The sequence below is a fragment of the Danio rerio genome, chromosome 6 (assembly GCF_052040795.2).
Source record: "Danio rerio strain M-AB ecotype USA chromosome 6, GRCz13ab, whole genome shotgun sequence".
NCBI lineage: Eukaryota > Metazoa > Chordata > Actinopteri > Cypriniformes > Danionidae > Danio > Danio rerio.
In genome coordinates this window covers 52,536,720-52,560,953 of record NC_141026.1, presented here as the reverse complement: position 1 = coordinate 52,560,953, position 24,234 = coordinate 52,536,720, and the positions used below count along the sequence as shown (strand labels likewise).

Here is a 24,234-nt window from a genome sequence, read left to right as displayed (position 1 = left end):
TATATGGTAAATATCTGTAATTTAATATCCGATATTATATGGTAAAGTTTTGTAATTTAATATCTGATATTATACGGTACATTTCTGTTATTTAATGGGCATTGTTTCACTTTTTTTCCAGCAACCCAGCTGCCAGAAATAAACCGTAAAATTACAGATTTTTTTGTGTAATGTAATAAGTAACATATATAATTCTCATTCATTTCTGGCCACAGCTGTATCCCTTCTAGCAACAACTCATATTTAATCCAACATTGGGTTACAAAAGCCACATTTTTTATGTAACTACTTGTTTTTGAGCTTCCAGAAGTGTCGTTCTCATAATACTTGATATATTGCTCAAAAGAAATGTTTCCTTAACATTAACACAACCAATAAGAGTGCAAATAAGTGAAGAGCTGATTTATTAGTAACTGAACTTGCTATTCTGCTACTAAAGAAGCTTTCATTTGGTATAAACTTAAATGAATAAAAGTGACATGAGACTAGATGCCTTTTCTCACCATGGTCATTTTCTAGCATCTTTATTTCACCTTTTCAGAACAAAAAGGAACTTTGGCATAAATATAGAATTTTCATAACATAAATTTTAAATCATTAAATGGGATGCTAGCGCTTTCTGTCCTCTCCAGCATGAATTATTATAACGAATGAAAGTGCGTGTGTGACCTTTATGGTCAAGAGTGTTTAAAGAGGTTGTTTCAGCTCTTAAATCTGCTTTCATGTCTTAATGACAGTAGGAAGGCAGTGGAATGTCTCTGGCAAACATGGCTCCTGTCTCTTGTCACCTTCCTGTGAGGGAACATATGGCCAGAGACACGTCAGTGTGATGAAAGCAAACACAACAGTGTCAATCCACATCAGACCGACAGGCCGAAACCCAAACACTGATAAATACACTTTCACACAGGCCGCAAAATAGTTTGTTGGGTGCGTTTCAGCTATTATGATGATTGCGTAAGCTTTGGCAATTTTAAATCTTAGAAATATAGGTTCATATAGGCTTTGATGGTGCATTAAGAAGAGTTTACATCCTCATTATAGTGGAAGTAATTTAAACAGTTCTTTTAAAGCATTAGTTCACCCAAATATAAATATTCTGTCGTAATTTACTCACCCTAGAGTTATTCCAAACCAGTTTAAGTGTTTTTTTTTTTTTTAAGATATTGTAAAGAATGTTGCACTACAAAAAATAAAAACTTCATTCATTAATTTTCTTTTCAGCTTAGTCACTTTATTAATTAGCGGTCTTCACAGCTGAATAATCGCCAATTTATCCAGTATATGTTTTACAAACCGGATGCCCTTCCAGCCGCAACCCAACACTGGAAAAACACCCATACAATCTTGCATTCACATACATACAATTTGGGCAGTTTAGTTCATTCAATTCACCTATAGCGCATTTCTTTGGACTGTGGGGGAAACGGGAGCATCCGAAGGAAACCCTCGCCATGATGAACATGCAAACTCTACACAGAAATGCCAACTGACCCAGCTGGGGTTCGAACCAGCGACATTTTGCCGCGATCATGCTACCCACTGTGGCACCGTGGCACCCCAAGTTAACTTAAAATTTTAGATCGACCGGCTGCAAAGAAAATTTGAGTTTATTTAACTTCAGTGGTTACAATTGTGCCAAATAATGTTTTAAGTTGAGTTAACTTCAATTTTTTAAAGTAACTGGCTGTAAAGAAAATGAGAGTTTATTTAACTTCAGTTTCAAATGACTAATAATTTTTGTGACTTTTTTTGAGTTGACTGAAAAGACTGGTTTAAGTCAAGAATACTTTATGGAATAAGTAGATTTAACAACTTTAACAAAAATAATTTGGCACAAATAAAAAAAAAAAACTCAAAATTCCTTTGCAGCCGGTTGCTTTAAAATCTGTAAAGTGAACTCAACTTTTTATTTTTTATAGTGTGGAAACCCTCGACTTTCTACAAACCAGTTAGATTTTTTAAAAGATATTCTGAAGAATGTTCCAAACTGGTTTGCATTTGAAAAAAAGATATTCAGAGGAATGTTGGAAAACTGTAACAATTGACATTTACACCGGAAATACAAATGGAAGTCAATGGTAACAGGTTTTCAACAGTCTTCAATTTATCTTCTTTTGTGTTCAATAGAACTAAAGAAAGTGCTTTAGAACAAGTCCAGTGTGAGTAAATGATGACAGATTTTTTTTTAATTCTCGAATGAACTAACCCTGTAATAACTAATCTCTTTTTTATTCTAATACTTTTATATATTTCCTAGTCTTCCATTTTCCCACAACACACATACCTGTATTGAACAACATTTTAACACAGTACATAACATACACTCCATAAAGAAAGAGGGAGAAAAAATAGTAAATAAAAAAAATTAATAAATAAATAAAAATAAAAACAAAAATAAATAAATAAATGCACGCATACATACATACATACATACATACATACATACATACATACATACATACATACATACATACATACATACATAAATACATGCATACATACATACATACATACATACATACATACATACATACATACATACATACATACATACATACATACATACATACATAAATAAATAAATAAGGAAATTGAGGATAAACTTTCCCTTAGGATATAATAACCCCTAAGCATTCACTGTAGCATAGAAGCCTAGCATAAAACTTTTGTGTAGAGCCCCGGATGGTGCATTTAAGGTCCTCGCGTTTAAGATATGATAACACTTCTAATATCCAGTGTTTTGCGGGATGGTGGGTTTGATCCAACTGAGACAGATCAGGCGTCTGGCCAATAATGAAGAGAAAGCAATGATTTCTACATGATAAGCTGATAGGTGCATTTCTTCTGGCACTGCACCAAAAATTGAAGTCAAAGGATCATGATCCATATCTTTGTTACATATAGATGAAAATGTTCAACAACCGTTCTCTAAAAGAGTCCGTGCAAATAATGGTTGTTCTGTGGTATCACTGTGGGATATTTTTTTTAACTCACTGAACAAACCTGATAGGCAAAAGATGATTTGTCTGGATAGGTGGAAGCACTAGAGAGATGGTTGTGATTGTTTGAGTAAACAGATGTTTATCTTTGTTATTATCTTTTTCTATCCTGCAGGATCAGACCTGAGGCCGTTCCCAGTGTCACTGGTGGGCTGAGGGTTAAAGATGAAACTCTCTGGAATCTCTGTCAGGACGTTTTACACCTTCCTATGCTGAAGAGCCTCAGGATGCCAGCATGACATGCACTGACATGTGTGTGCTCATCCACAGATGATGCAAGGTAACACTTACCACATTAATGCTGGCAATTAAATCAAGAAGAGAAAAAACTATCTGAAATCCTTAAGAAATCTAGAGATAGGGGCGGCACGGTGGATCAGTGGTTAGCACTGTTGCCTCACAGCAAGAAGGCCGCTACTTCGAGTCTCAGCTGGGTCAGTTGGCATTTCTGTGTGGAGTTTGCATGTTTTCCCTGTGTTGGTGTGGGTGCTCTGGTTTCTCTCACAGTCCAAACACATGCGCTATAGGTGAATTGAATAAGCTAAATTGGCTGTTGTGTATGAGCATGAATGTGAGAGTGTATGGGTGTTTCCCAGTGATGGGTTGCAGCTGGAAGGCTGTGTAAAACATGTGCTGGATAAGTTGGTGGTTCATTCCGCTGTGGAGACCCCTGATGAATCAAGGGACTAAGGTGAAGGAAAGTGAAAGAGATCATGCAGAATGTGTACTTTAGTACTAATAAACAGCCTTAATAATGTTAATGATTGGCAGGTAATAAACTAAAGTGTCACGGCATTTTCTGCTTTTAGATCTTGTCTTTCTGGTAACGCTCTGGCTTTGACCCGCCTGGTCTCTTTAGCACCTTTCCGTCTACAACTTGAGCCCGTTTGAGGGGCCGGTTGTCTAGATGACAGCACATTTACATATTTAAAGGGTGAATGGAGACTTGACAATGCAGATTGTCAGGAGACAAGCTTTGCTTTCATTCTCTCCAAAGCATCCATGACCCAACAGGTTTATGCACAAAAGATGAAAGAGGGCTAAGTGATGGAGGTCTAAAACCCGTTCTGACACTTGTTGCAAAACAGTCAGCTCTTTGGCCTGGTCTTGCTTGGTATTCGGAGAAAAGCAATAAAGGTCACTTTAACCCTGTGGTGCTCTTTGGTCATTTTTCAATGGAATTCTTTCTTTTTTTTTAACTTCATCTGAATGGCAGGGAACTTAAAAGGTTAAATGGAACTGAAGACAATAATACACCCGTGTTCTTTGCAATCATAAACTACCCGATTGGAAACAAATGGGAGAATAATTTAAGTAAAGTAAAGAACTTTTATTGTCATTGTAGTTATACAACGAAATTTGTTTGGTAACTCACAGAGACCAGCAGCAATGTAAAAAGAGAGAAAAACAAACAGAATCTGGCAGGAATGTTAAGAAATGTAGGTAATCACACGCATATATTTTGTAAATGTTTGAAGATACTTGCATTTTGGCAAGGGGTAAAGATTGAGATAATGATGCAGTTAGATTTACCTTTTACTTTCTTGGTTGAAGAGATACCTCAGGATTTATATAATAATAACCAGAGATATATATTAGGGATGTCCCGATCAGGTTTTTTTAGCCTCAAGTCTGAGTCTTTTGATTTTGAGTGTGTACCGATACCGAAACCCGATCCGATATTTCTATAATACATTAAAAAAAGAATAAAGAAGAGCGAAGAAACAGATCCAGGATGCTCCTTATTTTTTATTTAATTCACCTTATTTTAAAATGTTAAATCTCTATTAACAAACCGAGCACTTCTGTGAGGTAGCTTGAACAGTCAAGTAAGAAATAACACAAATTCTTCACTTTTGGACTTTAGTGCAACAATAAATATAAAAAAATTAAATATAAAAATAGCACTTCAACTTAAAATACCCAGCAGGCAATCCTAAGTTTACATATCTCACAGTTTGCTGTAGCAGTGTTGTCGTCATCAACTTTATAATACCTCCAGACCACAGACATACTCATGCTTCCATGTTCTACTTTGCCAGCTTTTAACCAATGATGTCTTTTCAACAAAGTAATGTCATGCTGCATGCGTTGCTTTTTCTGTGTGAATTTAGGAGATCTAACTCTGTGCCACAGCATAACTATAGATGTGCTAAAATAATAAGAATATATAATATACATATATACATATATATTTGAGTCCTGATTGGGAGGTAACATCTGATTTACATTGAGTCTAAAACCGTGTGATTGTGCTCGATTTCCAATTACATGATCAGATCTGGGCATCCCTGATATGTATACTACATATACTTTTACTAAGTGCAAAAAAAACAACAATAAATTGGATGAAGCTGCACCCTCCAACAATAGCACAGTGGATAGAATTTGATATATAGCATAGAAAATATGACTGCGTAATTTCAAATGAAATTGGATATTGGAAAACAAAAGATGGGCACTTGTTACTATGTATCTGAACATGGCAACAGGACACATGATGTATGTGTCTTTTTGTATTTGTTTTTATTTCCTGGTAGAGTTTATTAATCGTTGCTGTCATTGAATGTTTAGTTCGGTAAAATGTTTTCATTTTCAGAAAAAAAAAAAATTAAATGTTAAGGAATGAACCTCAAATTTGAAACAATGTTTAAATTAATATATATTACAAATAGTTTTTTATAAAGTATTTTTGCGTTATTCCTTTATTTAATAAAAATAAATATATATATATATATATATATATATATATATATATATATATATATATATATATATATATATATATATATATATATTAGGATTTTGATATTTTAGGGTGGTCTGCGTGTAAAATGGCTAACAACTATGGTTTAGAATTGATATTTGAACTTTATTATCTCTCTAATGTCTATTTTTTTTAATAACTTTTCAATTAATTTTGTATAATATAGAACTCTAACAATGCAGAAAAAAGGGAAAATATTAACAGAAAATATCAAATTTCTAACTTATATTCAATTAATCTTTATTTCTATAGCGCTTTTTGCACTGTAGATTGTCAAAGTAGCTTAACATAGAGGTTTTAGTAAACTAAAACAGTGTCAGTTCAGTTTTCAGTGCTGAAGTTCAGTTTAGTTCAGTGGGTATAAAACATAAAAATGTGATTAATTCTTTTGATGCAAAGCTGAATTATCAGCATCATTTCTCCAAGCTTCAGTTTTACATGACACATCGATTTACTGAGGAAACATGTCTTATTATAATGGATGAAAACAATGCTGCCATTGTTGGTTAACAGTGTTTTAAACTGAGGCAGCATTCTTTGTTTCATGAAATTATTCATGCAGCAGTGCAACTCTTCAAGTGCCAACTAGGGCAGTGAGTCAAACATTTATCCAGCATTTTTGAATACTAGTTTAGGATTTAACTTTCAAATATTCACGCACTAAACTGCACATGCAAATAGTCTATTGAGAAATTACAGAATCTCAGCCAGAGAGCTTTGACGGTTGTCTTGAGAAATACATTGTTTTAGCCATTACACTGAGATATGTTTCCTGATTTGATTTACTATGAAGTTTAGTAGTTTACATGGGGCGAGTCTTGTGAAGATTTAGGAGTTTATGACCCTCCTGCATTTTAGTGTTTTATTGACCCTCAGCAATCAGACACTTTCGACTTCCAGCAAATGTCAGTCAGCAGGCGCTCACCTTCACCTGAATGCCATCAACATTCCTGCTGCGCTTTAAAAGCCTTTGCATTGTGCAACTGTGTGTGAGAAAGTCACCTGTAAAGAAACCACACCTTGACTGTTGAAATGTTTGAGTTTTAGCAAGGTGCTCGTGAAAAGATTCAAACACAACCTGAGATCTTGCTCATTTTTTTATTACTTTTATAACAAAGTGCAGTTGAAAAATGAACAAACTTTTTTTCTTCAAAAAAAAAAAAAAAAAAAAAACCTGCAAATTGAACCAAGAAAAAGACTAAATAATTTATTATACATAATTAACAAGAGATATTTACAGAAAAAAAAAACTTAGGAAACTATATACACTTTGCCATTATGAAGGCAATAAAATAGCCAGGCTATTTCCTGGCAGAGGTAGATAAACAAAGAAATGGGAGGGAACATACAATAACTGACAGATTGTAAAAGACACATGGAGTCCAAAACAGTGTATGAACTCTTCAACTCCAAACCTGAAATTCTTACATAGTTCCAGTTTGAACATCAACATTAAATGCAAACCTTCTCTATAAAAAAACGTCATCATATGCTAATGATACATTCAACCCCTTATTTCTAACATCCTTTGGATCCAGCCCAAAACATTACAAGAAATAACATGAATGCCAAGAACAAGGTAGAACGTGTGTGTGGACTTTAAGGCTAACTATGCATTAAACTGATTATTCGTCCAACATACAGTATATGAAACGCTTTCATAATAGTAAGACTCATGAACTAAATGACTTTACGCAAGTCAAAACACTGAGAACGTTTCCTGCATTGATCATGCACGTTTGCTAAACGAAAAAAAACCTCCACAATCTCTTCAAGAGATGCTGCTGCGCTCTTTACAATCAGTCACATGTGTTTCAGTCCTCAAACCAGCCGAGCACTCGACTACTATCAAGTGGCTAAAGTTTAGTCCCGGGTGCTCAATGTCTCTTCAGCTGTTCAAGTCTGGCTTTCAGCTGTTCCTGTCGCTCTCGGAGTTTGTCTCTTTTGCTGGTCAGTCTCTGGTTTTCTGATTCTAGATTTCTGATGCTTTCTTTCGCACGCTTTAAAATCACCACTTTGGACGCCTTGTCGTTGTTGGACAGTTCAGGGACGTTGTCCCGCAGCCTTAGGAAGCAGTTCTTTAACTCGTTGCGCCTTTGCCTCTCCATCACATTGTGCGTCCTCCTCCTCTCCTCTTCATCCTCTGTATCAACCGGCTGTCGGACGACCAGACTGCGAGAGCGTCCAGGGATCTGCAGACCTCGCTGGGAGTCTCCAGAGCCCCGAGTGCGCTTGAGAGGCGGTGAGGGCGGGGGCGGAGGAGAGGCAGGCCGCGGGGCAGCGTAATTGTGCTGCTGCTGGATTTCAAAGTGATAGCGCTTGAGTGCACGCTGCTGCTCCCGCCGGCTGTCCTCCAGCTGCTGCTGGTGCTGAGAGCGTGTCAGGGTGCTGGAGCGCCGCACCGTCACCACATCAATCTCCTCCTCTGTAGAGCACAACAACCGTTACAAGCTGAGCTTTACACTATTATTAGTGCTAAACACATACATATCAGTGAAGAAGTTATATATCACAATCTAAAATCAATTCATTTAAATACATCTATTTTTTTCCATGTTAAAGTGTGTTATGCTTTTTTAAAGCATGATAGGCTTAAGATCAACAGGTAACTTTAACACCCAGCACTGATAAGCACTGTAAAGGTAGCAAAAGACTCACCAGAATCGCTAGTGGATGACTCTCCTCCTGTGGACAGTGAACCGTAGTCAGACGTGGATTCGATCTGCTCCTGGCTGTCTAGCGGGGAGTCTTCGCTCTCCAGTGCCTGGCAGGCGAGCGCCGCGGTGTGGCAGTCCAGCGTAGAGCCGGCGATCTCCGCGAAAATCTGCGTGTCTATGTCGGAGAGCAGGGGGCTCGTGGAGAGCACCGCGGATAGTTTATCCTCTGTCTGTTTGTCCCCGTCGGGGCGCCACAGGCAGTCCTCTGATAGCGGATCATCTGCTGAAGAAGCGGGCCCGGTAAAGTTCCAGTCCAGTTGGAGAAAGTCTGTGTCCTCCATTAAAAGTTCAGATACTAACTCCAGCTGGTCCACCGTGGACATGTTCTTTGCGAGGCCGGGTTTCATGGGAGGAGACTGAGGCGGTGTGGGGATGCACTGCAGGTCCTTCATGAGGCTCATACAGAACTCATCGTCAAACAGCAACGGCTCGGAGTCGCAGAACCAGTCGTGCGATGGAGAACACGCCTGCAGCATCTTGACGGAACCTGTTAGAAAAACGCACGAGAAAAGAATCCTTTAAAATGAGAGATAATGCGCATCCAAAAGTAAGAGTCCTCCAGTTTTAAGCGGTCGGGTTGTTTCTAAACGGCCTGCTGTGTGTTGATGTCGAGCACTGCCGATTGTAAAGTTTCGCGGCTCGCAAGTTGCTTTTATTCTTGTTTACAATGTTTGCCCCGCCCCACGGGCGGAGTCGGCCTCGTCAGAGTAGTGATGTCATTAACAGCTGGAAAGGTCCCGCACGAGACTCTTCGCCCTTTTCAAATTCCTCACATTTGAAAAAGTGAATCATGTCTAAACTTTAAGAAAACTAATAAACAAATTCGATTCAAGGAAATATTTAATCTAGAAATTTACAATATATAAGTATATATAATGCTTTCTAGGGTTTTTACTAGAAATATATTTTATACTTCTAATAAGAACTCAACAGACATTTTCTATATTCTCATTGCAATGATCCAAGTATTTTATAATAATACTAATGTCCAAGTTTTCCACAAAAACAGCTTAAAAATGCATTAAAACAGAAGTTCAAAAATGCACAAACTACCAAAAACTCAATTGCTTAAACACATTCTTGTAAAAATAATGAATAAAAAGCTAACCAATGCGCGTATGCGTGATTAAATAGATGACCAGTCACAATGTGCATTAAAATTCCGCATTAATTGTTAAAAACACCGGATGAAAACTCGCACAACTTCCTCAAAAAGCTGCATTAACACAAGTTCGAAGTGAATTTCTCTAATTCCTTCACAAGTAAAGCACTTCATGCACAGATATGCGAGAGATTCACGTTGCACGATCCTGGGGAGGAAGAAGCCGGTAGACAGACAGAACACATGCAGGAAAGCCCAAAAGTCGCGCCCTTACCTTTTTCAACACTGTGGTGATAAAAGTAGACGGAAAACGTCGGCGAATCTAAAACAACCGTTCGTAAAATTATCTATAAAATCGCTGAAAGTCCGCAGATCCTCCTTGCGGCATGTCAGAGCCCACGCGGACAGAGGCTGGCAGTGGGTGTGGCAACGGTTGGAGACCATTTAATTTTAAAGGCCGACGCACAGCCTTGACTCTTCCGCTCAGAAAACTCGCGCCAAAACTCATTTGACAAATCTTGAATGAAAACCTTTGGTGTTATTATGCCTAATAATAGCCCGTAGCTCGATGTGTGATAAAATCCTGCACGGAAAAGTGGTGCAACAGCCGACGCGGAATGAGGCGAGTATAGATCCGCACTAGAGAATCGGCGGAGCGCTCGTGCACTCAATGAACCGTACAATTCCAAGAAAAAGGAGGGTAGTAGCTCACACACGTGCGCCACTTCACAAATGCCGGCTCCGCTATGCGATTACCATAGTGGTGTCTATAAAAAAAATAGAACGAAAGCACGTGACATTGCACTGTGGTCTGTTTTGGCGGGTAATATGTACACGAGCTGAAGGACATACTGTTCTCAAACAGGCACTCCTTATATACACAGATATCGCGCGACGCGAGGGGATAGAAATGTAAATTTAAGAAGCATATTAGAGCGATATAGGCGTGGGTTACGTAACAAAAGAATAGCATCCGGCTGAACACGTGCAGGGTAAACCCCTTTCTCTCAGGTGGCGGGAATGATTTATGAGTCTCCCGCAAACTCGACATATGGGAGGAATCCTGCATTCTTGACGACCGCTGAGCTCAGACTGCCTGCAACAAAGAGACAAATAGTTCCCATACACGTTATTTATAATGCAACTTCAATATGTGTCGTGGCGTTTTCATGCCCTCATATTACATTTGATGATATTTAGAGTGGGATGTTGGAGATGAATAGAGTAAAACGTTAATTAGTTTTTACTTTACTTCCATAGTTGATTCAATATTTTTAGGATTGCAAACTCGTTCTCAAATGTAGTTTACGTATGAAAATATGCTGAAATAAAGATTAATGACAAAAATAATTTTGATAAAATGTTTTTTTTTATCAGTGTGTGTCTTTAGATTACAATCAATAGACATTCATTCATTAATTTTCTTTTTGGCTTAGTCCCTTTATTAATCCAGGGTCGCCACAGCGGAATGAACCACCACAGTCAATATATTTAAAGTATAATAAAAAGCATTAAAAGTGGATTTTGAATGTTTCTTTCAGATTTTCAGGTTATTTATTTATATTATGCTGAAGTGAAAAAGCTTAAAATCTCTAATGTGACAAATGGATGAACAAAAGATGTTTTTGCCTTCAGTGTCTCCAAAACATAATATTTTATACATACTTCAATACAAATGATTATGCATTTTATTAATATATGCTTACACTTATATGTTCATATGTTGTTAAACTGAAATACACTATTTTTTTTATTGTAAATGCACAAAGGATTTGGGAAATGGCCATTGTGCTGGAATGGGCTGAACTGCATGTAATCGGAATGTCCTGTAGATGTTGCCCTCTAGAGGCCTCTGAATGAGGTTTAGTATCAAAGACCCAGTGAACTCCAGACAGCATTACGACACACTGCTCCGTTTGCTTCCTTTCTCAGCAGCTGCTCCTCTATAACTCTGTCCTGTGCACAGCCATGCTGATTCTGGAGCCTGCCTTTTACACATTTTATTGCGCACTTTGACATTTTTTAAACTGATCTTCATTTTTTTTAATGAAAAAAAATTATATATATATATATATATATATATATATATATATATATATATATATATATATATATATATATATATATATATAATTTGACGAGCAGGGTGGCCACAGTTGAGTTCAGTAAAAAAAATGTTTAGTAAAATAATAATCAAAGATGTAACATTATAAATATTTTAATCATGTTAAATGCAAGTACTGGGTCTTAAATAGTTCAAATAACTTGCGAAAACCAAATTCCAGAGAGGAATAATTGAAATTATGTTTCTTTTACTTTAAAAAAATGCTGGTCCTACTTTATATTAAGTGGCCTTAACCACTATGTACTTGCATCAAAAAAATAAATGCAATGTATTACAGAACACTTCTGGTGCTCTTGGGGTGGGCTACAGGTAGGGTTAGGGTTTGGTGGTATGGGTAGGTTTAAGGGAGGGTTAAGAGTGCAATTAAATATGTGATTACAGAAATTGTTTACAGATCTTTACATGCTGGTATTTAATCAATCATAAGTACAATGTAAAACATGTATTTACACAATAAGTACCCTGTAACAAAGGATTAATTACAGCTTAAGTACATATTAGTTAAGGCTACTCAATATATAATGTGGGACCAAAATGCTGTATTCCACACAATTCCTTCATGTTGTCCCAACACAAATCGATTAAGTTAGCTTAATTATTATTTATATTTACAAAAAACTCAATAATTGTGCTGATTCAGCTTTTTTCAAATAAGTGCAGACATCTTTTTGAGCAGGTATTTCTGCTAAAGTCTACTTATAATAAAATAGGGATCATTTGCTAAATTGTATTGTACATGTAAAATGATTATGAATTGTCAAATAGTTAAAATCTAGTACAGTTGAAGGATTGATTCAAATAATAAAGATTTTAAAAGATTTTTAATTGGTATTTATGTGCACTCAAAAAATGAGTTGTGCTGCTTGTTCAAAATACTTATTTAACATGAATTAAAACAACACAGTCCTTAAGTTTGTCTTGCAGACAACTGAATTGTTTTATGTTCAATCCACTTAAATTTGTAAAAACATTTATGTTAACTGAAACGATTTGTGTTGGGACAACATAAAGGAATTGTGTGGAACCCTGCATTTTTACAGTGTTTTTTAAATTTATTTTTTTTAATAATTATTGCTTTATACATTAAATGTGCCTAACAAGATTTGCTAACACTTTATTTTAAGGTGTCCTTTTTACACATGTACTTACAATAAACACTGTAAAAAGGCAGTGCTGCACACAATTTATTCATGTTGTCCCGACATTGGTGGATTCAACATAAAATATTTAATTTGCTCAAAAAAATTTCAATAATTGCGTTGTTTCAGTTTATTTTGAAAAAGTACTTTAACATACAGCAAAAATCTTTTTTGAGTGTATAGCAATTACAGCTAATTAAACATAACCCCATGCAACTAACCCTCACCCTCACCCTAACCATATTAAGTACATGTAATCAATTAATATACTAGTTAAATGGTAACACTTTACAATAAGGTTCATTAGTTAATGCATTTACTAACATGAACTAATCATGACCAACACTTGTACAGCATTTATTAATCATAATTGAACATGCATTAATGCATTATTAACATCCAAGCTCATGTTTGTTAATATAAGTTAATGCACCATGAGTTAACATGAACTAACAATGAACTACTGTATTTTCATTAACTAACGTTAAATAACATGAACAAATACTGTAGTAAATGTATCGTTCATTGTTTGTTCATGTTAGTAAATGCATTAAGTAACATTAATTAATGAACCTTATTGTAAAGTGTGACCAGTTAAATGAATAGTTTCAAGTTTCAAGAGCACCTTAAAATAAAGTGTAACCCACAATTTATTTTTCCCATTGACCTTATTTTTTATGGACGTGTGGACGCAGACATTGGGATCTTTTTGGCTCTAGACTTCTTCATTCACTTCCATTGATTTTTAGATGTTCAAAACAGCTCGTTGTGCTGCTTGATGTTGAAAAAGGATATTTCCTTGTTATATTATTTTACCTTGATGTAAAGTCATGAACAAACTTGTTTGTAGAGCAAGTAGTTTGACTGTTTTCTGCTGTTTATTATTTCTATAGACATTTCTCCTATAGGCAATCTGAAGTTCTAAAACAAGCACAAAACTAAAGCACACTTCAGCATCGCAGAATAAGCTCAATATAATGTGTTTTTACAATAGAAATAACCACTTAATAATGTTATTCATTCATTTTCTTTTCGGCTTCGTCCCTTTAATAATCTGGGGTCGCCACAGCGGAATGAACCGCCAACTTATCCAGCACATGTTTTATGCAGCGGATGCCCTTCGAGCTGCAACCCATCACTGGGAAACATCCATATACACTCATACACTACAGTTAATTTTAGCATACCCAATTCACCTGTAAATGTCTTTGGACTGTGGGGGAACCGGAGCACCCAAAGGAAACTCACGCAAACATGGGGAGAACATGCACACTCCACACAGAAATGACCCAGTCGAGGCTCAAACCAGCGACTTGCTGTGCCTCCGTGCTTCCCTTAATGATGTATAAGAATATATAATAGTTGTTATATTTTGCACAAAAAAAAGGTTTATCTGGACACAATCCAAAATAAAAACGAGAATAGGCCTCAGAGAAAGTTTTGTTAGATGCTTTGTATTGTCAGTGTGTGCTGGTTAAACTCCACAGGAGGCTTCTTGATGTCTAAGAGTGTGTTTAAATGTCTTGCATCACTCATTCGCGTTGCTTCAAGGGATCTCTAAAATCGCTGCCATATGCCGTCCAGCTTCGTGGAACTTGAATGACTTGAGTTTACTTGACAAAGCATGCTATTGTGTGAAAGACTGCATCATCAGCACCGCTTACAGAAATCTTGCAACTTTTACTCGCTTCTAATGAGTTTTTTGCGCTTATCAGGGCTGAAGAACACATTGAAATAGACTTATAAAGATGAGCATAAGCATAAAGTGTGCAAAGAGCATTTTCACACACTGTACTCTCAAGGAAACTGTGATCAATGTGCAGATTGAAACTGTTAAAAGCAGGAGACCATTTATTATGCTTGAAACTTGTTGAAATTGTTATATTAGAAGTGCATAAAGCAAAAACTAGTGCACCTTATAGTATTTTAAGAAAAAGAAGTAGCAAGTAGGGGCTACAATGAACCATCATGACAAATATACATATGGAATTCATTCATTCATTCATTTCCTTTTTCAGCTTAGTCCCTTTATTAATCCGGGGTCGCCACAGCGAAATGAACCGCCAACTTATCCAGCAGGTTTTTACACAGCCGATGCCCTTCCAGCCGCAACCCATCTCTGGGAAACATCCACACACACTTATTCACACACACACTCATATACTACAGACAATTTAGCCTACTTAATTCACTTGTACCGCATGTATTTACCGCATGTATACCGCAAAGGTATTACTTCGTCTTCTACAGAAGATTTGTGGTTTGTAGTTATATATTTGCCATTTATTATTAATTAATATATTTATGGCAAATATATTTTACAAGAAATATCAAAGGTGATACAGTGGTTAGAACGATCGCCTCAAAACAAGAAGGTCACTGGTTCGAGTCCCGGCTGTTTGCAGGTTTTCCCTGTGTTGGCATGGGATTAAGCTGAAGGAAAATTAATCAATGAATATAAAACAAATCCATAGCTGAACAGCAAAGCATCAAGAAACATTTTTTTTTAAAGAGAATTAAATGCATTTTGTTGGCTATTTTATATCTGCAAGTTACACTTTAAATAAAGTGAAAATCTTATGTTTTTGTCTGTTTAAAATATTTTGTGATTTTATATAGAGAAAAAGTTAGTCATAAATATTATTCTCTATATATCTCTCTAGTTTTTTTTTAGGGTCATTGAAATACTAATATAGAATTTTGTGAATTGTTTAACCTTCATATTGTAGCTAAATTATTTGAATCAAATTTAAAATGTATATTTTTTTGTAAAGATTTTGCTGCTGGTCATTCGTAGTACATAGCAAAATCAACAGTGTTAATTAAACTCTGAGAGAGTGATTTTAACCCTTAACCGGTGTATATAATAATCCATACTGGCCAGAGTTAAATTTACATTTTCAAAAGTGATAACAATTGAACACTGGCTGAAGAGTTAAATATGTATTTCTGGTTTTATTATTCACATACTTTATAAATGCAATATACACTATTCTAGTCATGCATTATAAAACATTAAAACTAAATTATTGTTGGTTCAGAGCTAATTAAGTGCATAATAAACCAATGCAAAACATAGTTTCACATTTCATTTTTAATGAAACACTTAAATGCATGTTGATGTGTTAACCCTTGTAGCATTTTTGTCAATTGTAAAAAAGAGTATTATTATATTATATTATATTATATTATATTATATTATATTATATTATATTATATTATATTATATTATATTATATTATATTATATTATATTATATTATATTATATACCAACTTTGTTTAAGTACTATTTTGCACTATTAACTACTGCCTTTTTACTTGCCTATAATAAAATACATATTGTCATAAGATGTTACATAAATAATAAGATGTTTACTATAACGTATAGATAAATGAGGTATAATCTTATTCCACATCCCAAAAATCTACCCAATACCTAAACCCAAATAGCACCTTAATAACTATTATTAAGTAGTTTATTGAGCTAAAATTTCAGTTAACAGTGTAATAATAGCAATATTTTAATTTAAATTTAAAATGCAACCATTTTGTTTTATTTTATTTCATTTTATTTTATTTTATTTTATTTTATTTTATTTTATTTTATTTTATATAACAGGCTTATTACCTGCCGATTGATTAATTATTGGCTGTTTACTAGCACTTAATAAAGATAATCTTATGTGATCTTATACATCCTCAATCCTACCCAATAGCTAAACCCAAATACTACCTTACTAACTATTAATAAGCAGCTAATAAGTATTTTAATGAGCTAAAGTCTTCATTAATGGTCCATTAATAGTGATAATTGTACCTTAAAATAAAATGTGACTACTGTATTAACATTTTCTGCAACTTTTCTGCAAAACACAAATGCAGCAGGCTTTAAAATAGCTCTGTTCTCACTGTTTTGGCCTTATACAGATACGTCAGGAATAGTAAGATGCTTGTCTCTGGTGACCTTTGATCTTGCTGATTCAGCTCATGATGGACAGCAGTTTTTCTCACACTAAGCCCCGGTGTGAGGTGTTGAAATTTGGCTTTATGGTGGTATGTTGTGGTCTGGCTGTTGCTTCTGATAGTGACGCTGCAGGACAGGAAGAGCAGCAGATAAATGAAGATTAGTTGAAAGTCATTGAGCTCTGAAAATGCTCAGCCATTGCCACACCAGCGGCCGCAGCTTTTTCCTCAGAAACCTGTAAATCCCTGATAGTAACAGTAATGGTGAAGTGAGAAAACACTGCTGTGCATCAGCCAGAGATGCTGGCGTATATCAGGAGTCGCAGACTGTAACTGATAGACAAGCTTCCTGCATGCTGCTGTTTACCTTCAGCAAACTCAGCTCTCAAACCCTGGAATAGGTTACATTTTTCAATATATTACATGCATGACAGTTCTATATATTTTAGGGTTGTCGATCATTTCAATTTTAAACCTATATAACAAAACAATGTAACGAATTTATCAAAAATAAATTGCATATCGTCTTTAAAGTCATCAGTCATTATTGTATTACTCATTCATTCATTTCCTTCAGCTTAATCCCTGATTAATCAGGGGTCACCACAGTGGAATGAACCACCAACTATTATAATAAATATGTTTTATTTATTACATGTGCACTGTAAAATGTGGATGAGGAGATTCCCCCCCATTGTGTAAAGCGCTTTGAGTGCCCAGAAAAGCGCTATATAAATGTAACGAATTATTAATTATTATTATTATTATTATTATTAAAAAATGTCAGTGATTTACATAGTAAAAAAAATCTGTAAAAGTGCTACGATAGAAATCTGACCTGTTTAACAAGTTTCTTTAATTTAATTATTATCTTTTATAGAAATAAAGTGTTAATATTTATATAACATTTAATGCAGTTGATTTTTTATTTTTTTAAAATGTAAAAAGATAAATAAATAAAAGAATAGTTCACCCAAAAACAAAATACTGTCATTATTATATACTAATTACAAACCTATTTCCTTTGTTGAACATTAGAAAAGAACAATAATTTAAGAATGTTCTGAACTAAACTGTATTGAACCTGCAATTACAGATCTGTAAATATGCGTCTAAATAGCAATCTGTATGTAAAAAGCTGTAAAATATACGGTATAAAATGGCAGCTGTGGTTGCTGGAATGTAATTGTTAAAAACACGCTAGTTGTAAGTTTCACTATAAATTACCATTGTTTGTACATCTTTCTTTCTTTCTTTCTTTCTTTCTTTCTTTCTTTCTTTCTTTCTTTCTTTCTTTCTTTTTCTTTCTTTTAATTTGACAATAAACAAGTGAAAACACTTAATCAGAATCAGACAATCAGAATCAGTATCAATTTTATTGCCAACCGTCTTCACACACTAATTTATTTTTTTTTTGTAAAACATCAATGTTTTGAATTACCAACAGAAGTACCAATTGTTATTGATCAACTTTAGATGTAACACAAAAATATTGTACATCACTGGTGAAAAAAAAAAAAAAAAAAAACAAAGGAATGTCAACAAAAAAAGGATAAAAAGTGAAATGTCATGCAGGGAATTCTGGGAAAGTGAATATATATATATATATATATATATATATATATATATATATATATATATATATATATATATATATATATATATATATATATATATATATATATTTTTTTTTTTATACAGTATATAAACTGCCTCGCAAAGTCTAGTCGTCGATCCTATTTGTAAGAGCAAAAAATAATAACTTGACTTCTAGTTGATCATTTGGAAAAGTGGCAGAAGGTCGATTTCTCAGATGAATCATCTGTTGAACTGCATCCCAATCATCACAAATACTGCAGAAGACCTATTGGAACCAGCATGGACCCAAGATTCTCATAGAAATCAGTCAAGCTTGGTGAAGAAACATCATGGTTTGGGGTTACATTCAGTATGTGGGGAGTGTGAGAGATCTGCAAAATGGATGGCAACATCAACAGCCTGGGTATCAAGACATTTGTGCTGCCCATTACATTACAAACCACAGGAGAGGGTAAATTCTTCAGCAGGATGGCGCTCCTTCTCATCCTTCAGCCTCCACATCAAAGTTCCTGAATGCAAAGAAGGTCAAGGTGCTCCAGGATTGGCCACCCCAGTCACCAGAAATAAACATTATTGAACACGTCTGGGGGAAGATGAAGGAGGAGGCATTGAAAATGAATCCAAAGAATATTGATGAACTCAGAGAGTATTGCAAAAACGCTTTCTTTGCCATTCCAGATGACTTTATTAATACAGTATTTGAGTCATTGCAGAGATGTATGAATGCAGTCCTCAAGGCTCATGGGAGTCATAAACAATATTACCTCTTTTTCCACTGCAGCATGACTTTATATTCTATGCTGTACATTATTTCTGTTAAGTGGCAAGACTTTTGTTTTAGCAAAGTAAGACCTTACTGTCCTAATTAAATAATTAAAAATCAAGGCATGATCATATTTTATGTCGGTAAAATAAGCGTAATGTAGAGGTCTTTGCCTTTCATACAAGCCACTTCTGATAGCAAATGATTAACTAGAAGTCAAGTTATTATTTATTGTTCCTAAAACTTGGATAGGCGACAAGACTTTTGTCAGGTAGTGTATTAATTCAGTTAAAGTCTATTTGTATAGTGCTTTTTACAATAATTACTGTTTTAAAACAGTTTTACAAAATGTGCACATTATTGCATCACAACCAAATTAACAAGTTATTATTTACAGACAGTTAACCTGCAGTTGTATAGCATATAGGTGATATCTGTGTACATGTTTAATGAAGTGTATTTGTGTGCATGTGTTGTCCTCGATAAATTAATGCATTAAACAGACAGACCTAATATATAAATGCTATAAAATATATCAAACAAAATAATGAGAATCACACAAAACACGCGTTATGTAATACTACATAAATCCTAAGAAGGATTTTAAAGAAATTAGATGAATATGTGTGTTTTGTTTGTACTCTTCTAAGTTTTGAATGCATCTTGAGGTGATCTTTTAGTGTCATTGAGATGCTAATTGAAGTTTTATTAGTGTATTGAAGGACAGCTCTCTGGAAATGAGGCTGATGTTAGCTCTCTTTCTGTGAGTCTGTTACTGATTTACCTTCATTTAACTTCGGTTCAGTGTTTTACTTCCTCTTTTAGAAACTGTGGGAGAGATTAAAACAGGCTTCAACCACACAGAAGTGCAGACACTGAACTTACTGCAAACTTAGGAAATAAGAGAATAAGTCAAGTGTTTCAACACTCAGGGTCAACATCCAGGAAATATGCACTTTCCTTCCTTTTCTCTGCTTTTCTACTGCATTGATGCATGTTTACTCATTTTAGCTTAAATACATATATATTAGTGTTTTCATTTTTAGTTAAAATTGTTAACTACTTTATTTGTTTTTTTAATTTAATTCATTTATATATATATATATATATATATATATATATATATATATATATATATATATATATATATATATATATATATATATATATATATATATATATATATATATATATATAATTTGACGAGCAGGGTGGCCACAGTTGAGTTCAATAAAAAAAATGTTTAGTAAAATAATAATCAAAGATGTAACATTATAAATATTTAAATAATTTTTAAATATTAATAAATTAAATTAAATTAAATTAAAAAATAATAAAAAATAATTAAATTAAATAAAAAAATTAAAATCTGCTTTTATTCTAGCCAAAAAAAAAAAAAAAAAGAAATAAGGCTTTTTCCAGAAGAAAAAATATTATCAGACATACTGTGAAAATTTCCTTACTCTGTTAAACATCAAAAAGATTATATATATACAGGTATACAGGTAATAATAATATATCTATCTATCTATCTATCTATATATATATATATATATATATATATATATATATATATATATATATATATATATATATATATATATATATATATATATATATATATATATATATATATATATATATACACATACATACAGGTATACAGGTAACCTATATATTTTGTGTGTGTGTGTATATATATATATATATATATATATATATATATATATATATATATATATATATATATAAAATCGAAGGGAGCTTATAATTTTGACTGTATATATATATATATATATATATATATATATATATATATATATATATATATATATATATATATATATATATATATATATATATATACTGGAGATTCGCATAATGGATGTGCAGCCGACAAATCTCAGCAACTGCGTGATGCTATCATGTCAATATGGAGCAAAATCTCTGAGGAATATTTCCAGTACCTTGTTGAGTCTATGCCATGAAGGATAAAGGCAGTTTTGAAGGCAAAAGTGGGTTCAACCCAATACTGGTAAGGTGTACCTAATAAAATGGCCGTTGAGTGATATTATATTATATTATATTATATTATATTATATTATATTATATTATATTATATTATATTATATTATATTATATTATATTATATTATATTATTTCCCAGAGATGTGTTGCGGCTGGAAGGGCATCCGCTGCGTAAAAACTTGCTGGATAAGTTGGCGGTTCATTCCGCTGCTGCGACCCTGGATTAATAAAGGGACTAAGACGACAAGAAAATTAATGAATTATATTATATTATATTATATTATATTATATTATATTATATTATATTATATTATATTATATTATATTATATTATATTATATTATATTATATTGTCACTGCAGTCGCTGTCATTTAACTAATAATCTATACTTTCACAGCATTTTCTGTGTGCGTGTTACATAATCTTGCTTTCCGTTTCTGCATTTGCAGTTTGCAGATGCTTTCAAAAGACACTTAAATGACACTCAAGGCTCACATCTTATGCATTTCCTGATTCCCAGTTAACTGTAATACCAACCTGATATTGCACAGGTAACCAGAGGTCTACCTAATATCCAGAATTTTTTGATCACCGACTCACAGGTTAATTTGATCTCTGAGGTTTCCAGCATGTTCTGAAAGGCTGAGTTTTAGTAAACGTCTGGCTTGAGTAATACAGAAAGTGTTCATTGATGAGTTTCAGAGAAGAGGCCACTTTGCTGTTTCTCTGCAAGGGTTGAGTTTTCACTTCTGCTTGCAATGCTGTGGATTTGACCACACACACCACCAACAGTTGAAGACCTCGCCGGGCCCCTCGACTGACACAAATGCATATCATGAACGTTATGCAATACACACTCTTTTTTGACAAGTTTGAATGACGTTTTCCTTCCTCTTGGACATTTCGTACTTGATAGATTTGTTATGCAATGACTTCAGGTAGAAGTTAAGATGACAAATCATATGTCGTTGCTGTTGTGAAGCGGCAGCTAATTTAAACAAGAAAATACAGGACATTCAATGCTATCGCATGCCAATTCTTAACCTTTTAAATTAGTGGCTTGTATGAAGTTGTATGATCTCATTTCTACATTTTAGTACGAATTTTATCTCATCCCCTATTGACAGTTGGGATTAGGGGTGGGGTTTGGTGCCATACCTCCTTTTAAAAATCATTAATATTCGTAAGACTGAACTTGTCGGTGGCGAAGTGGGTAGCGCTGGGCCAGTTGGCATTTCTGTGTGGAGTTTGCATGCATGTTGGAGTGAGTTTCCTCCAGGTGCTCCTGGTTTCCCCCACAAGTCCAAAGACATGCACTAGGTGAAGTGGGCAAGCTAAATTGGCCGTAGTGTATGTGTGTATGTCCTGGTCCTCCAGGGTGTGGGTAGAGCGTTGAGCTATCAACCCACCATGTAAAAATTAGATGTTATAAAACACCAACATAAATATTAAGTTCAATATAAAACAGCCCTGGGAGTGAGTAAGTATGAGTGTGTACAAATGCAAAACTGATTTTGGGCTGTACCACTGAGTTGTTCGACAACATAGTTTGTTCTTATTGCATTTAAAAATATATATATTACTTAAATATTTATCTTTCAAATATCTTTTCTATGAAGTTTTATATATCGGACCAGATTACAGATTTCACTTTAAGTAATATGCAAGATAAGACGGTCGCTGGTTCAAGTCTGAGCTTGGCCAGTTGGCATTTCTGTGTGGAGTTTGCATGTTCTCCCCATGTGCGCATGGGTTTCCTCTGAGTGCTCCGGTTTCTCCCACAAGTCCAAAAACATGCGCTTTAGGTGAATTGAATAAACTAAGTTGGCTGTAGTGCATGTGAGAATGTATTGATGCTTCTCAGTGTTGGGTTGCAGCTAGAAGGGCATCCGCTGCGTAAAACATATGCTGTATAAGTTGGCTGTGGCAACCCCTGATGAATAAAGAGACTAAGCCGAAGGAAATTGAATGAATGACTGATATGCACGATTAATGTGAATAAATAAATTTAGGGCTGGGGTTTGGTGCCACACTTCCTTTTAAAAATCGTTCATATTCCTACAACTGAATTTGTATAAATTTGTGTAGGAATTAGTACAAATGTTAAACTGACATTGGGCTGGAACATCAGGTCGATCAAAAACGTAGTTCATTCTTCTTGCATTTTTAAAACATTAATACTTAAATATTTATCCTTCAAATATATTTCTATGAAGGTCTATGAAGTAGACCAAATTACAGATTTTACTTTATGTAATATGCAAGATGAATATGAATGAGTTAATGTGGGGGTGGGATTTTGTGCCACGCCTCCTTTTAAAAATCGTACAATTTTCATACGGCTGAAATATCAATTTGTTCACTGTAAATAAATCTTGCTAACTAATTTTTTGTTGCATCAAGGGAACTTTTATAATCATCTCAAGCTCTGTGAGTCAAACTGATTTAAAATATTAAGTTAGATTTTGTATAATTGAAAAAAGTTAGTTAAAACCTGATTATAAATATTAGTTAAATAACACAAAAACATTTGTTTTCATGAGTTCTTGTCATATAATTTTACAAATTCTGATTTAGATGCCTAGCTAACATTGGGCTGGAACATTAGGTTGTTTGAAAAATGTTTGTTCTTATTGCACTTTTAAAAATGATTAATTAAATATTCATCCTTCAAATATATTTTCCATGACATTCTGTGAAGTGGACCAGATTACAGATTTCACTTAAGGTAATATGCTAGATTAATAATGAATAAATGTAGGGGTCAGATTTGGTGCCATGCCTCCTTTTAAAAATTAAACGACTAAAATATATATTTGTACACTGTAAAAAAATCAGTCAAACTGACTAAAAATATTAGGTTTTGCTTTATATAATTGAAAAAAAAAAGCTTTTTGAAACCTGATTAACTGATTAATATTAGTTAAAGTAACACAAAAACGTTGGTTTTCTTGAGTTTTTGTCATATCATTTTACGAATGTATACTGTAAAAAATCCTGGTTGCCTTACATTTTTAAGCTGAATCA

At 34.1% G+C, this 24,234-nt stretch overlaps 2 protein-coding genes across 11 annotated transcripts in view; one reads left to right on the top strand and one right to left on the bottom strand.

The window, feature by feature from the left end:
- The window catches only part of LOC147836503 (uncharacterized), a 149,560-nt gene that overhangs the window by 105,128 nt on the left and 20,198 nt on the right, over window positions 1-24,234 (top strand). For all 9 annotated transcript variants that reach the window (XR_015494208.1, XR_015494211.1, XR_015494210.1 and 6 more), the window contains one exon: window positions 3,118-3,282. The gene's annotated coding sequence lies outside the window, so the exon portion shown is untranslated. The remainder of the gene's footprint in view (window positions 1-3,117; window positions 3,283-24,234) is intronic.
- Window positions 6,854-9,992, bottom strand: mych (myelocytomatosis oncogene homolog). Of its 2 annotated transcripts, NM_001126109.1 has the most exon segments (3): window positions 6,951-8,194; window positions 8,428-8,973; window positions 9,863-9,992. In NM_001126109.1, coding segments are annotated over 2 exon segments (1,083 nt in total). In that variant the 5' UTR covers window positions 8,963-8,973; window positions 9,863-9,992; the 3' UTR covers window positions 6,951-7,646.